The sequence below is a fragment of the Canis lupus genome, chromosome 31 (assembly GCF_048164855.1).
Source record: "Canis lupus baileyi chromosome 31, mCanLup2.hap1, whole genome shotgun sequence".
Classification (NCBI taxonomy): Eukaryota; Metazoa; Chordata; class Mammalia; order Carnivora; family Canidae; genus Canis; species Canis lupus.
Genome location: NC_132868.1, coordinates 23,014,868 through 23,031,649, shown reverse-complemented (window position 1 = coordinate 23,031,649; position 16,782 = coordinate 23,014,868). Strand labels below are relative to the sequence as shown.

At 38.1% G+C, this 16,782-nt stretch overlaps 1 protein-coding gene across 3 annotated transcripts in view; it reads right to left on the bottom strand.

Annotated features, from left to right (window-relative positions):
• The window catches only part of TPRG1 (tumor protein p63 regulated 1), a 136,587-nt gene that overhangs the window by 73,431 nt on the left and 46,374 nt on the right, over positions 1-16,782 (bottom strand). For 2 of the 3 annotated variants that reach the window (XM_072807819.1, XM_072807821.1), the window contains 2 exons: positions 9,120-9,200; positions 48-224 (listed from right to left, as the gene is read on the bottom strand). In XM_072807819.1, the coding sequence (XP_072663920.1) occupies positions 48-224; positions 9,120-9,200 (258 nt within the window). The remainder of the gene's footprint in view (positions 1-47; positions 225-9,119; positions 9,201-16,782) is intronic. The other variant, XM_072807820.1, reaches the window with a different exon arrangement.

The window sequence follows — 16,782 nt, the reverse complement described above, 5'->3', positions numbered from 1 at the left end:
CATGCTCCCATTGAACCACTTTTCCAAATCTAAGGCATCACACTCACTTGTCCAGTGATATCCCGGGGAAGGCAAACTTGCCCAGGCAGATTCGGTAGACAGAGCTCAGGGGAATCCGTTGCAACTGCACACAGCTGAGCATGATAAAGTCATATTTACAGATCCAGAGAGTCTTGTCTGTGACCAGCAAAATCCTCTCCTTCTCATTGTTCCAGTGGTCTATTCTGTAGGAATCATCATGGAGAAAAATGGTTAATGGCATGGTCTTTCCAAGTTAAAGATTATGGCACTCAATGAAAACATCTCTACTAACACAGAAAATAGGGAGGTTTGATCACCTCAGAAGAGGGGTTGACCAATATCTAATGCCATCCTCTCTCTCTTTCTCTCAGTCCAGCCCTATGATCAAGGGAGGAGGGAAGATGGAAGATTACAGAAAAAGTTATTGCAGAGATGAGTACCCATGAAGTGATACATGAGGGGAATGACAAGTTTTTATCATGTTGGCAGTCACCTGATTTCTGTTCCATCACATGTTCCCTGTTCACTAGAAAAACTTCATCTTGTTCCAAGGACACCAAAACATCTGTTTTTTATACCCCAATTCTTACCATAAACTTTACTCACTACATACTAGTTAATTCTAATCCCCAAAAGTTGTGTTGCTGAGTGGGGGTAGAATGGAGACAAACACAGATGCACTGACCCCAAAGCCATCACTATATCTGCCCATCCTATCATTTCCTTCTGGTAGAAACACAGTCAAACAAGTGAAGTGGTATTCTTATGAGACAAAGACAAAGTAGACACTAGATAAGTGTTTGCTAAATTGATTTGATTTGGCCTTGAAAGCCTTTCAGTGTATGCATGGAAAATTCTGACTCCAACAGAATCTCCACCAGAGAAAACAAGAAGAAATCCAAACAGTGGTGTCTGATTAGAGAAAAGTGAGTGTGGTCTGTAAATCCTCTCACCCATGGCACTTTTGCTGTCTATCTCCTATAGCCTTTAGGATATAGTACTCATGACTTTTATTAGAATTATTTCAGTACATGATTTGTTTTCCCTAAGAGACTTGAAGAGGATGATCTGTGACTGATCCATACCTTAATCCTCAATACACAGAATCAGTCTAATATAAAGATAGAATGGGTATCCCATTCCCATTCATTCTCACATAGTAACCACAGTTCTATTTTAAAAATACAAACAGAATGACATCATTCCCCTGTTTATTTTATTAAATAGCGTCTCTCTAATCTTAGGAAAAAATCCAAGTTACCTATGGACTACAGCATTATCTCATAGCAGGCTAAGAACCCTAATTGTCCAAATCATAGTTCAAATGCCTCATTTAAAGAGGATTTTTTCAGCTTCTATATACACTTGGCCCTCTATCATGTTCTTTGAAAGCATCCTGATCCTTCTTTTTTTGTGGACCTATTGCTTTTTGTAAGAAGGAATGATATGTAAAATATTTAGAAGTAAGTACCATGTAGACACTGACTGATCAGAATGGACACCAAAAATAGAGGGGAGGACAATGGCAGTCATTGCAAGCTCAGCATTGTGTGTGTTTGAGTGTGCATGTGTGTGTGTATTCCATGAAGGCAGAAACTGTGTCTGTTGGGTTACTCATTCTACACAGCTCCTGTCAAATAGCCTACACTAAATAAATATCTGTTGAGTGAATAAATGATTGCTAATCAAAATTTTTGGAGGTTATTGGGCTGGATGAGGGCAGGAGTGAAAACTTCCAGTTCTATAACCTACTAACTCTGTAAACTGCCTTTGGCTCATGCTCCTTATTTGTGAAATGGAGACAATACTAGCACATCTCCTAAATTTGGGGAGAGGATTAAAGGAAATTATTCTCTATCAGTGCTCTACAAATCAGCTGTTATTATCACTGGCAGAGACCTAATCCACTAAGGAATTTTGGGCAACCCAAATATATACCATTCCTCAGTATAGCATAATCTAAACACAGACAGGCAAGACTTAAATCAGACAGCCAGGACTTAAATCAGTGCAAGGAATAGGAGGACATATGAAAGAGAGAAAAAAAATGGATGAAAGAGAAGAGAGAAGCAGAAAATGGAAAAATAAGAAGGTTGGGATCCTTGATGGAGGCCCTATTGTATGGTGGTCATGATGTGGTTGGTATACGTATTAGCTCTGCATCCCCACAACTCTTTGAAGAAAATCACACCCGAAGTCAGTCAACTAGAATAAGATAGTAGAGTCAGTGGTGTAGAGTCTGAGAGATGTTTAAATCCTGGTTCTACGGTGTTCATCCACTCCAACGCTGCCATACTCAACTCCTGATCCACTGAGAAAAGGAAAGAATTCTAGATAATCTGTTTAACACTCTCAGTCTTAGTCAGAAAGAGACCGGGGACTCTGAAATGTCTTATCAGATATCTACATAAATTTCTCTAAATAGCTTGCATCTACTTAGCAGCAAGTTAAAAGCTGCTGCCTAATAAACCAGACTTGGTTTTAGTCTAAAAAAACCACAGCTTTTGGTTGAATGGTTTTACTGAAAATGTCAGCACTCCATAATGAGATTTATTTTAAAAGGTAAAGGATTTGGGAAAAAAAGAGAATTCTTTTTAGGAACACAGAGTGCTCTGCTGTGACACAGATTCTGCATAATTCACATGTCGGGAAAGTCTGAATTCAAGTAAACACACAGGTTTATAAATAGTTTGGGGCCACATCTCTAGCTCCTGGGTGGTATACGTATTTATTTAGACTTCAATCACACCTTTTTTCCCCAAATAACTCATGGAAATAACATTGAATTCATATTCCCAATATTAACATAATTGAAGTTGGGTTGGCAACAATATCCACAACAAATATAGGGGTGGGAGTAACAGTAACATATTGTGGAGATTTACAAAGTCCTTGGATGTTGATGACCCTATTAATCCTCACAACAACCCTTTGGACTAGATGTTATGTCTCTGCCTTTAAAGACAAGGTAGAGACACAAAACCTAGTCATGGTATTGGCTTTCTTTCCAGTACCATCCACCTCCAAATAGAGGGTCCTTCAGTGTGGTATGAGAATGTGGTAAAACCCACTTCTGGAAGGAGTTGATGTGATGATATATACCACTCCTGGGACTGTTCTCTCTGGAAAACCTTTCCCCTGAGAAAACACACATCACTGTACCTTTCAAAACTTGTCCTCTTCCAGAGTTCCCTATCCTGGAAAAGAACTCTCCTTCCACCCACTTATGCAAGCCAGAGACTTAGGAGGGAGTCATTCTGGACTCTCTCTTTTCCTCACCTCACCTGCCGGGTCCTAAACATTTGACTCTCACATTATTTCTCAACACCACCCACTTCTCTCCATCTTGACCTTCACCATCTTGACCCAGTCTTCCCTCACCTCTTGCTTAGACTATTTCAATCACCTCCTTACTAGGGTTGAGCTACTAGTCACCTAGACCCAGGTTACCTACATCTGTTCTTTCCCTCATAACCTCTCCACCATACTGCAATGAAGGGAACCTACTGAAAAAAACAAATCTGACCCCATCTCTTCACTTTGGCTTCAAACATTCAACAGTTCCCCAGAGGTCTAACAAGAAATGAAAGAAGTTCTTCACCCGGTCTAAGACACCATCCGTAGTCAGGCCCTACCTATTTCTTCAATTTCATCCCAGGCCCAGTCTCTCCACTCATTCTTCTTGATCTTTCGGTTTCTTGTATTCACCAAGCCCACTCCTACTGAAGGGATTTTGCATATGCTGCTTCATCCTGAGGTTCTTCATCTCACAGCTATAGTGCTGAGCTCAATTACTCCTTACTCAGGCAAGCTTGTCCAGACCTCTGTGACTACTTCTGTTCTTTCTAATGTACACTTACATAACACCACACACTTCTCCTTCGCAGTACTTACCCCAGATGCAATTTTACAGTTATTTCTATGATGACCTAATTAACGTCTGCCTCCGCTCCTCTACTGTAAACTCCACAGTCAGTTCTTTACATTGTGTCTCCAAAGTCTCATGTGTCCAAAAAATATTTCTGAAATGAATTAGCAAAGAATGAACAATCTTTGTGCTATGCAAGCCATATGCCTTGGCTCACACTGTTTGGGAATCCTATCCTCACGTTTACACGTTGAAATACTCCCCCATAAAATAGCACAGTTTCAAAAACTAATCAGTAACATTGGGAAAATGTTCATGCCATAAAAGTCAGAAAAGAGCAGGATACAAGATGGTACCTTCAGTGTACTTCCAACTTTGTGACAACAAATCCATAGATCAAAATGGTAACCCTGATTATATCTGAGTGTTGGGATTTCAAATGACTTTCATTTCTTCTTATGCTTTCATTAGCCAGAGCTTAACTTCTTTTTGCAATGAACATATACTATTTTTATGATAAAGAGATTTTTCTTAGATAATAAATCTCATCTATCCTTCAAGTCCCCAGTTAAAATGCTACCTATTTCGTGGAGACTCACCCTCACCATTCTCCAGCCCACCCCTGCAAGGTAGGTGTAATCTTTCTTTGCATTAAATATCTACAAGATTTTTATCAGATGTGCCTCGGTTGTCACAGTCTGCTCTATATTACAGTGATGTCTATCTCCATAATGTCCTCTTGTTACCCCATATTTGATGAGAGACCTTCTAGTGTAGAGAGGTGTTTTAGTCCTGTCTGGGTCCCCTTACTAGGCCCAACACAGAGCCGAGAGAGATCATGGTCTCAGCCAATGAGCAGAGCATGAAAAACTAAAACTAAGATTCATCATCTTAGTTGTGAGATCCAGTCTCTCTTGGCAGAGGATCTGCCACATGTCCTCTTGTCACTACCATTCCTCAGCACTAGCTTCCATGTCTCTATTTGATGAAGAAAGGCCTGGACACCCCAGTATAAAAGGGAATCGAGGAACTCCGGGAGATGTGTGGTTTCCTGGGATGACAACAGTTTTGCCAGCAGAGGGCAACAGCGAACCAGCAATGACAGGCGACCGGTCAAAGCAAGTTTCCAGGCCTCCACCCAGTTACTCAAACCATCCCAGATGCTTTTCCAGTGGCCCTAGGCCTACACCTAACAATACTTTCAGTTGCTCTTTTAAGGCGGTGTCAAATCAATTTGTGGTTTAGAGATGATTTTCCTCCAAAAATATGTTTTTTTCTAACATTATTCCACCACACTCACATGCACGTGTGTGTGCATGTGCACACACAAACACACACACCATTCAGTAGAAACATCTTCCCTAATACTGAAGAGAGCGACTATACCTGGTTTACAAATCCACCTTCCTTTGTGTGCCCCTCCAGCCTCTTAGCATAGCCCAGACCTTAAAAGAGGAAGACAGTTTCTTGGCTGGCCAGAAATCGGCAACCCAGGAGGAAAACACTGAATCATTCATTCCACACATATTCCCTGAGCACCCACTGGGTTCCAGGCCCTGAAGAGAATCCAATTTGGGTTTGCTCTTGAAACATAAACAGATGAAAAATGCATGGCATTGAAGCAAAGCAATTTCCCTCCCCCTGAGTTAAGTGAAGTCTTAAAAAACCTTTAGCTAAATAATCCACATTAAATTCTTTCAATCATTTCGTTATTCTTTCCTGGGGCCTCTCCAATTTGTTTAAAATAGGGGACCCTCCAAGTAAACACAGTATTCTAATAAAAACCGAATGCCCAGTATTCTAATAAAAACCTTCTCTGTTCTCAGATCCCCTGACCTGACTTCCTGTGGTTCAGTTTTCTCCCCAGTACCTCATGGAGCCAGGCATGTTCCAAGCTCTGTGGTAGCTACTGGGAATAGTGAGAAGAGTATTCTGCTCTTAAGGAATACACAATCCTCTAAGATGTGACACAAACTCATGTAAAGAAGAGCTAATATGACACCCGAAGATGTGATGAGGTTTTATAATTTTAACACAAGTCCACAGACTCAGGTCTCCAGATTCCCAGCCCACTGTCCACAGGGCTGAGAAAAAGGAACCCTAGGCATCCATCGATCTGATGCCCTTGAAGAAGGTTCTTTTATCAACACTGCATTTCCTGCTGTTAGGTATAAGATCTCAGTGTTATAAAAAGCACAAGTTGCCAAGCGTGAACGATTCTTTGGAATGAATATACACTAAAAGTTTTCAGAAGTATTAATTGTTTAAAAAGATTTTATTAATGAGAGACAGACAGAGACATAGGCAGAGGGAGAAGCAGGCTCCCTGCAGGGAGCCTGATGCGGGACTCGATCCCAGCATCCCATTTTTTTTCTCATCTATAAGCACTTTAATTTTTGTATTGTCTTATTTGGCATGATTTCTAATTCAGCACATTCAAATGGGAAAGAACATAGAAGCAAATACATTGTGCTGCCCCTCGGAGATCTCATTTTCCTGAGTCATTAAAATCCAAGCAGCTTCCATTACTAGCTAGTTTCAGGAACAAGAGTAACTTAGGTCAAGATCTTTTATTTATCATTCTTAATCCCTTTTAATAATTTTACTATGAATGTTTCCCTAAATAGTATGTAGTATTACTTTATGAGATTGATCCATGTTAACACATGTAACTCTGGACTCATATAGACTGCTTTCAAAACTGGTATAACTATTTTCAGGAGAAATTTAATAAATTCTAGTAAAATTCAAGATTTGTAATCCTACAACCCAGGAATTCTTCCTCCTGAGAATTATACTTAGCCTAGAAAATTTTCTATTTTTAAATATGAGTACAAGGAGACATGTACAATAATGCATCACATTGGTGGTGTTTGTAAGCAACTAGAAACTGTCTAAATATCAACCCATAGAGGGAAGGATAAATATATTTTGGTATATTTATCAAATGGAACAGTACATTACACTGAAAATAAAATTCAGACCACATCTGAATATGGTGCAGCAGCTTCTGACAAGATTTACATTAGCACCTAAAACCCAGTATTTATATCATAATCTTTTATCAAATGATTCATAGGTTATATTTTAATCAATTATTCAATTTAGAGAGAACACATCATTATTCTAATCATGTTTTGTATGCAGCTCCTCCTTTATCTTACAAAAGCCATGACCTGAGCCTAAGGCACACACTCAACCACTGAGCCACCCAGATGCCCCAGTATTAATTTTTTTAATACCTTCTTATTGTATACCATTGTAGGACAGACAAAGTGTCCCCATAAAACACAGACAGGATAGACCTGGAAACATTCATTCACGTATCCACAAAGACCATTTATTTTCCTGAGCAAGAGAAATCTTCTCTTGGAGTTTCATATTGTTCTAGTTCATCAAAGAAAAGACAACGATCAATTTTTCCCTCAGAGAACAAAGAAATTTTGGGGTTCTAAAAAATATAATAAAACTATAAACAGTTTTATTTAAATAAGTATACATATATGTAATTTATATGTGTGTATGTATGTGTGTACATATATATGTATATACCCACCAGTTCTGAAGCTTCTGAGATCTACATGCACAAATGAATAATTCTGGCATGTATTTTTCTTAAGTTATAACCAAAGCCTTCATTCATTGGGGGTCTTCTCTGGATCAGCTACTGTGCCAGATATTATACAAATATTATCTCTTTTAATCTTCATCAAACAATCCTGATGAGCACAGGTGAAGAAACAGAGACTTGGGGAAGCATAACAGACTAAATGTTTCTTCCCGTCAAAATTCCTATGTCGAAGCCCTAACTTTCAAAATGATGGTACTAAGTGGTGAGGTGACTGGGAGGTGATTAGGTGTAGATGATGTCATGGGCATGGAGCTCCCACAATGAGATGACTGCCCTTATAAGAGGAAGAGACAGGAGAACCGCCTCCGCCTGGGATGTGAGGATGCAATGAGAAGGCAGGAATAGAGACCTCGCTGAGAACTAAATCTGTGGGCATCTTGATCTTAGACTTCCCAGCCTCCAGAACTGTGAGAAATAAATGTCTGTTGCTTAATCCACCAAGTCTATGGGCATTTTGTTTTAGTGACCTAAGCTGATTAATATAGGAAGCTAACTTGTTCCACATAACATAGCCAGGATTCATCCGAGGTATGTTTCACTTTAGACACTTATGCTCTCCTCTTTACCAAACCACCATTCATTAAAAAGGCAATGAAATCTCTTCATGTAATCAATTAATTCTGCTGAGTGCCTGGATGCTTGATGCTTGAACAACATAGATTTGAACTGTGTGAGTCTACTTGCATGCAGATTTTTTCCAGTAAATATAGTATAGTACTGTAAATATATTTTTATTTTCTTAATAACATTTTCTTTCCTCTAGCTTACTTTATTGTAAGAAAACAGCATATAATACATATAAAAAATAGGTGTTCATTGACTATTTGTGTTATGGGTAAGGTTTCTAGTCAACAGTGGGTTCTTCATAAAATTTGAGAAGTCAAGAGTTATACATGAATTTTTGACTACAGGGGTGGGAGCTCAGCACCCATGACTCCTTTGTTGTTCAAGGGTCATTTGTGCTTTATTAAAGACATTATGGAGGTGCTCAGACTATAAAGACTATAATTACCCCTGTCTTCAAAAGCTTATCTAATGTGGGAGAATAAATCAGATATTATGGTATCGAGTGATAAATAATAATGTGGAAATTTGTGTACAATACTATGGAAATCCCAGCTAATGTCTAACATCGATTTCATGCTTACTTTAAATGAATTTTTGGTCTCAGTTCTTCATATAAATTACTTCATTTATGGTTACAGTAATCCCATGAGGAAGGTAGAGACATTATCCTCATTTTATAGATGAGGAACTAAAACATAAAAAAGATTAAATAACTTGCCCAATTCTGGAACTGAAATTCAAGCTGAGGGTATCTGCCTCTAGAGCCCATGCTTTTGATTAAGCACTCGGCTCTACCTTAAGGCATTTAAAAACACCAAGGAAATGAGGCAAGGCTCTGGATAAAGTATGCTTGAAGAAGCTTTTGAAATAGCTTGATGCAGAAAGCAGATTAATTAATTTTAGATAGAGGGAACAGTGCAAACATGCAAAGCAACATGTACAGAATGACTTGTTGGAAGACACGTGTTTGCACAGTATGTAAATGAAAATCATGAAAACAGAATTACCATAAAAAGGGAGGGTAGCACTCACAAAGATTCTGACTCAGGATCACTGAGATGGAATCCCAGGCATCTATCCTTCGAAAAGCTATCCAGATGCAGATCCAAGATTCTGAAAGACCAAGACATTTTCAGGAACTGATCTAAGAATTTGAATCATACCTAGGAACCCTCAGGCACTGATGTGGAACCAGTCTGAGCCTAAACCTGAAGAATTTGTAGGTGGCACTGGAAGATTTGTGGATTTATCCAACATTTCAGAGTGGAATGCTACAGAGTATTTCCAAGGAGTACTTGTCCAATGCAAATAATTAATCATGGCCACCTTCACTTTATCAAAACTTCTTTAAACTCCAGGAATGAACCTCTTCTGCTTCTTAGTCTTCCAGCCAAGATAACTAACCAGAGAGCATCAGTATATTATGTCATGGTCCCAACCCAGTCCTGACACAGAGAAATTGCTTTGTGAATGTTAATTTCTTTTTTTTATATCCCTTTCCTGTAGGCAGAGCGTACTTGACTCTGTAGTTTTGTCAATACTTCTGTGAGCTTAAGACTCATTTTGACCACAAATGGGTCTTCGTTTCATGGTATATTTTAAGTGCTACATTCCTGAGCAGTGGTGGGCTTCCTAACATTCAGGCCCAGAGTTAGAGATGCAATTCTGTCCCTTCCTAGCTATGAGACCTTGCAGAGTTACTTATCTTTTCTAAAATCCAATTTCCACATCTCTAAAATGAAAATGATAATAATGCATATATACCTCAGAGAGCTGTTATGAATTCTAAAAATAGTACAATAGAGCCCTTAGTAAAATATAAAGCACACAACAAAGTATTTGATTTTTATTGGCTATTAATGTGATAGTGATGATGTTAGTGATGACGAAGGAGGAGGAGGAGAAGAAAACGATGAAGAATAATTCTTTTAAATTACCTGTAAACACTTTTGCAACAGGGATGCCTGGGTGGCTTAGTTGGTTAAGCATCTGACTCTTGATTTTGGCTCGGGTCATGATCCTAGGATCATGAGATTGAGCCACAAGTAGGGGCTATGCACTGGGCATGAAGTCTGCTTAGAATTCTCTCTCTCCTGCTGTCCATCCACCCCCTCAACCTTCTCTCTCTCTCACACACACAGAAAACAAAAACAAAAACAAAATCAACACTTTTGCAACATTGATTGATTTAACAAATAAATTAATGGGTAGGTGATTGGAAGTAAATCCACTTAAAGATAACTCCTCAAAACTATTACAGTTTTCAGATATACAAAATACTTCCATTTCAATTTCCTAAAATTAATAGAGTAGTCATTAATTCCCTATATATATTACATGTTTCTGTCTGCCTGTTTGTCTGATACAGCTGGGAGTGTTTCCTTATGTTGGAAGTTATATTTGAGTTAATATGACTTACTTAAAATACAGATGATACATTATATGTGAGGTTCTCTCCATAGACAGCTGCCATGGGAGACCTTAGAAGATAAGGACCAGGAGTAGTAGAAAAAAGACCTAGCAAGAAACCCATGAGATTTTCAACTGCAAGAGTCGTGTTATACCCATTGAGATATCTCAGACAGAGAAATCAACAGCAAATTTAAATATGAGCCCAATTCATAAGTCATAAGGGCAGGTGCTAAGGATTACTACTCACAGTAAAGTCATTGATTTGCAATCAATTTTCTTCTCTCTATGTGCCTTACAGAAGGTATTTCTTGTTTTGTTTGGTTAAGATTTTATTTATTTCTTTGAGGGCAAGACAGAGAGAGCACAAACAGGGGTGAGGGGCAGAAGGAGAAGGAAAGAATCTTAAGCAGACCACACTGAGTGTAGAGCCCAATGTGGGACTCAATCCCATGACCCTTCGACCATGACCTGAGACGAAATTAAGAGTTGGATGCTTAACTGACTGAGCTACCCAGGTGCCCCAAGGAATATACTTCTTTAGAGAATTAATACTAGGTACCCAGTCCAGAAATAATCCCCCTTAAAGATTTAACATACATTTTATTGAGCCATTATTGTGCTCCAGGCTCTACTGGTATACTGGTGAGCCAAACAAGCCTTTGTTGCTCTCATGCTTACATTCTAGGAAAGCACACAGACAAAAGGAAATGGACACATAAACATAGAGACCTAGATAAAAGGGAGATGAGAATATCTGTGGAAACAGTATCTAGGTAAAATGAAGAGCTACTGCAAAGGCCCAAAGACAGGATCCATCACATTTTATTAAACAGCAAGGAAGCTGGCATAACCAAGGCAAAGGAAACAAGGAGAAGGGAAGGAGATGTAAGCAGAAGCTAAATCACATGCTGGAACAACCAAAATTTCTTTGCGATCTATGAATGTTTTTCATATCAAATGGTTGTTATCCTCCACTTTAGAGATGGAGAAACCAAGCCCCAATAAAGTGACATGCATCTAGTACCAAGTGAGAGGCAAGACCAGAATCCAGCTATTTGGACCCCATCAGCCCCGGCTACATACATCCCATCCAGATGCTTCCCCCACTTATTTTTCCTACACAGCCAGGCAACTTTGCTCTCCCTGTCATGGTACCATCAGTAAGAGGATATTTTAAAAGCTACACAGAAGAAAAGACTCTGGGCACACCCCATTCTTCTCTCTTTTCCACAAAAACGACTGAATAGCTGTTGAATAGCTCATGTCCCCCACAGCACACCAGGGGCTAACAGGAGGCCAACCCCCTGAGGAGTTCTCTCCTCCCCTAAATTGACTTTGGGGTATTCACTTGATCAGAAGCCAAAGAAGCTGGCAGGAGAACAAGGCCTAATTTTGAGAAGGCGGCAGAGAAGAAAGAACACTGGGACAAGACACAACAAATGCTCACTTCTTGCCACCTCCATTGTATTATTCTTTTTAAATGGGAGAGATGTCTATTTACTGTACTATGTGAGTTCAGCAATTTGGGTACAGGAGACACAGCCCAGATCAGTCAAGCCCACAAAGAGGAGATGTATAAATACTCTGAGGAATCCCACAGAAATCCAAGAGCAGGAACCATTGCACAGTTGGGTTTTATGAGAGCTGGAAATCCACAAGAAACAAAAGCCCCTACTCCCTCAGGGGCTGTCTCTGTCATGACTACTCTATCTCTCCACACATTGCATATTTCCTCTTGACTGCCATGCTCCTCTGCTTACTACCAGTGTTTGTTCCTCTTTAATTCCACCTTGTCTATGACCTTCGTTTCTTTCAATCTGACTGTACACAAACTTCCAGATCTACTTTAATAGCCACTCTAGCTGTTTCTCCCAGTTCAAATTCTCAAGACCTGGAATTCGTTTAGTCCAAATCATTCCTTTGAACTGTCTTTTGGGGTCATGGGCCAGCTAATGGATTAGCTTTGTCCAATCAGCTATGGCCAGAGGCTAAAGTTACTGAGCAGAAAATAGGAGCTGTTGGTGAGATGTACTTTATTCTTCGTTTTCAGAATTGTTCCAGCTATTCTGATTCCTTTGTTTCCATAAAAAATTTCAGAATAAAATTGTTTATAGCTGCAAAAAGTCTTGCTGAGATTTTAAAGGAATTATGTTAAACCTACAGGTCACATATTGGAGGATTAATGCCTTGACTGTACTGTGTCTTCCAATCTATGAATATGGTATGTCTCTCATTTATTTAGATCTTCTTTTATTTCTTTCAGCAGCATTTGTTAGCTTTTAGCATGCCAAGTCCTATACATATTTTATTAGATTTACACTTAAATATTTTTTTCTTTGAGGGATTATAAATGTCATTGTACTTTTAATTTGTTTTCACTTCTTTAATGCTAGCCTATAGAAATGGATCTGATTTTGTATGTTGATCTTGTACGCTGCAACTTCGTTAAAGTAATTTATTAGTTTTGGGAATTTTGTTGTAGATTTCTTGGATTTTTCTACAAAGATTGTCATGCCATTTACAATTAGGGTCAGTTTTTATTTCTTCCTTTCTTATCTCTGTGTCTTTTATTTCCTTTTCTTGCCTTACCGTGCTGGCAAGAGCTCCCAGTACTATTTTGGATAGTGGTAGTAGCGACAGTAGACTCCTTTGCTTTCTTTCCAATCTTAAGGAGAAAACACTGTTTTTTTCCCACTAGCATGCCATTAATTACAAGTGTTTGTAAATGTTCTTTATCAAATTGAAAAAGTTCCCCTTTATTATTTTTCTGAGAGCTTTTATCACAACACATGTGTTGAATTTTGTCAAATGCTTTCCCATCATCAGTTGATCTGATCACGTAATTTTTTGTCTTTAGCCAGTTGATATGGTGGATTACACTGATTAATTTTCTAATACTGAACCAGTCTTATATTCCTAGAATAAAATCTACTTGGTCATGATATATAATTATTTTATATATTGCTTAATTTCTATTTGCTAACATTTCAATAAGAATTTTTGCATTTATATTCATGACAGATATTGGTTCATAGTTTTATTTTTGACTATCTTTGTCTGGATTTAGTACCAGGTTAATACTGGCTTCATAGAATTAGCTGGGAATTGTTTCTTCCTCTTCTATTTTCCAAAGAAGATTATGTAAATTGGTGCTTATTCATCTCTAAACATTTCATAGAATTCTCCAGTGAAACCATCTGGGCCTGGAGATTTCTTTTCTGGGGAGGCTTTAATTATGAATTCAATTTCCTAATTGCTATAGGGCTATTCAAATTATCTATTTCATATTGAGTGAGTTGTGGTCATTTGAATGTTTGAGGAATTGATCCATTTCATCTAAATTTGCAAATTTATGTGTGTAGAGTTTTTAGTTGTAATTGCTTATTATTTTTTTTGCATTTATTATTATTTTATTGTTTACAGGGTCTGTAGGAATATCCCAGTTTCTTTCTGATATTGGTAATCTGATCTCTCTTTTTTTCTTTGTTAGCCTTACTAAAAGCTTCTTACTTTTATCAAACTTTTCAGAGAACCAACGTTTTCTTCATTAATTTTCTCTATTTTTTTATTATTATTGACTTCTACTCTTATCCTTATTATTTACTTCCTTCTGTTCCTATTAAGTTTGTTTTACTATTGTTCTTTTCTAATTTCTTGAAGCAGGAGTTTGGGTTATTGGTTTGAGACTTTTCCTCAATTGACTTTAGCATTCTCCCAGTAGCGCTATAAATTTCTTTCTCAGGACTGCTTTAGTTGAATTCCACACATTTTGATACATTGTATTTTTATTTGAAGTCACCTCAGTGGTGAAACTTCCTCTTTGGCTTCCTTTGAAACTTCTTTGATTCCTAGATCATTTAGAAATAGGTTGTGTTGTGCCCAAATGTTCGGAGATTTTCCTGTTCTCTTCCGGTCATTAATTTCTTGTTTGAGTCCATTGTAGTGAAGGAACATAATCTCAATTATTTCAATTCTTTTAAATTTGGTGAGATTTGTTTTGTGGCTCAGGATATGTCGGATCTTGGTAATTGTTCTCTAGGTGCTTAAAAGGAGTGTTTATTCTGCTTTTTCTGGATGGAGCATTCTATAAATGCTGATTGGGTTCTGTTTGTATGTTGAGTAACTCTAAACCCTTGCTGATGTTCTATTTGTCGTATCAATTATTAAGGGAATGGTGTTGAAGTCTCTAGCTATAATCATGGATTTGTCTATTTCTCTTTCCCCGACTATCAGTTTTATTTCACATATTTTGCAGCTCTCTTGTTTGGTGCATAACACATTTAGGATTGTTCTATCTTCTTGGTGGATCGACCCTTTTATCATTATACAATTATTTTTCTGTCCTGGGTAATTTTCTTTGCTCGGATGTCTATATTTTTATTAATTCACATAGCACAGCATTTGACATCTCAAACTTTGTAGTTCTTTCTCCTAAAGAAGCCGGTAGAAGCAGAGGCTCCCTCTTCTTCACATGGATTACTCTTCTTAGACCAACCTACCCTCCCTAAAACAGGGCATTTGGGGACAACCTAGGTACCTCATAGAGAAAACACAATTTACTGTTTGTGAATCAGGCAGCATGTTTATTCATAAGAGTCTATAATAGTTGTTTGTGTAACAGCTGTAGTGGCCCAAATGTGTTGATAGCCTCGGTTTTAAGATCGAGGTCTTATTTGTTTTCTTTACTGAAACACACATTGGCAGACCCTGAAATAATCAAGATTAAATTTAGGTTATTGATAAATTATTTCCAAAACCTATTACCTTTCTAAAAATGTCAACTGCCTGTTCAATATCTTTCAGTAACTCTAGAAAGAAATGCTTATAGTAGTCATGAAGGAAACATAATGGTAGTGGTGTGCTGTAAATAGTAAACACTTTCTAAAATAATAATAATGATAATGATGATGCCCTCATTTCATTTCCTTGTTATAAATTATCCTAACACAACTGATTTCAAGATACTAAGGTAAGGTCACTGATCATGTAGTTGGAAGAGATGCATACAGTTGGCTTTCATGACTGGCAGAGACCACAACACATCACTGCATCAAGGGAATAAAGAGAGGCCAGTGTAAGATAATGGGGAGTGATCATCCCAATACATAGCTGATTTAAAGGCATTTGAGTGACCTATGGATCTCCAATTTATGATTGCAGGAAAAAATGCGATCCAAACTCCTTAGCCAGCCATTCAAAATTCCTGACTCTCTGCTTCCTTTCTACCTTTCTAGCTTATTTCTAGCTCTCTTACTTTTGATCATTATAATCCAGACACACTGTGGTTTCCCGAGCCTATGTCTGTTACTCTACTTATATTCTTCCCTCTTCTTGGGATGTTCTTCCTCATTATATATTTTTGGAAATGTCTCTTCCTTCTTTAGTCCTGGATATCCCCCTTACCTAAGTCAACAACGCAAATACAAAGTTCTATGCTCCTGAAAGGTCATTTGTAGGGCTGTATATCAACATATATCATGACTTCATTTATATATCCTCTTTCCCTCTAGACGGAGAACTCCATGAACACAAAAGTCTTGTTTTGTTGCTTCTGTATTTTCATCACTTGGGGTGGAGTTTGTCTTATGAGACAAGCTTAGTAAATACACAAATGAATGTATGAATGAGTGAATATAAATAAATAATAACAATAAAAATAATAATAAAAATAAAAGCCAACTCTCATGTGGCACATACCATGTAGCAAAAATCGTGAGTGTTCCACGTATCTTAAGTAATTTAATCCTTAAATTAATAACCTGTTTTCCATCCCCATTTTATAACTAATAAAACTGAGGCCCAGAGGATATAAGAGATTTGTATAATCAAGGTCACATGGCTCACAAGTGATGGACCTGGGTATTTAGCTGCATCAGACTTTTTTCACCTCTTGGCTCTTTCTGACTCCTCCCTAATTGGTAGCAGTCTTGGGAAAACAAACATTTCCAAGTACATTTGTGACTGCAGTAACTAAATGCCCTCGCTGTCCTATAATTCAGGTCACTCCGGGACCATTAGCTATCTGGATGTGTCTCCTGCCATGGGGAATTTATAGAGAAAAGCAATGTGTTTAATTAAGTGGTTGTCGAAAACACCCACCCAGTATAAATGGTTTCTGGCAACAGAGGTGCTTTTGTTGCTGCCAGAGTCCTGCCACAGGTCATTAACATCTTAATGGATTTGAGGCACTTTCCAGCTTGAGTGCTTTCACCCAAGGATGCAAGAGGTCTTTTGGAGGCCCAGAAAAACGGAGGCAGGACCCGATGGATGGACCCTGCTAGTT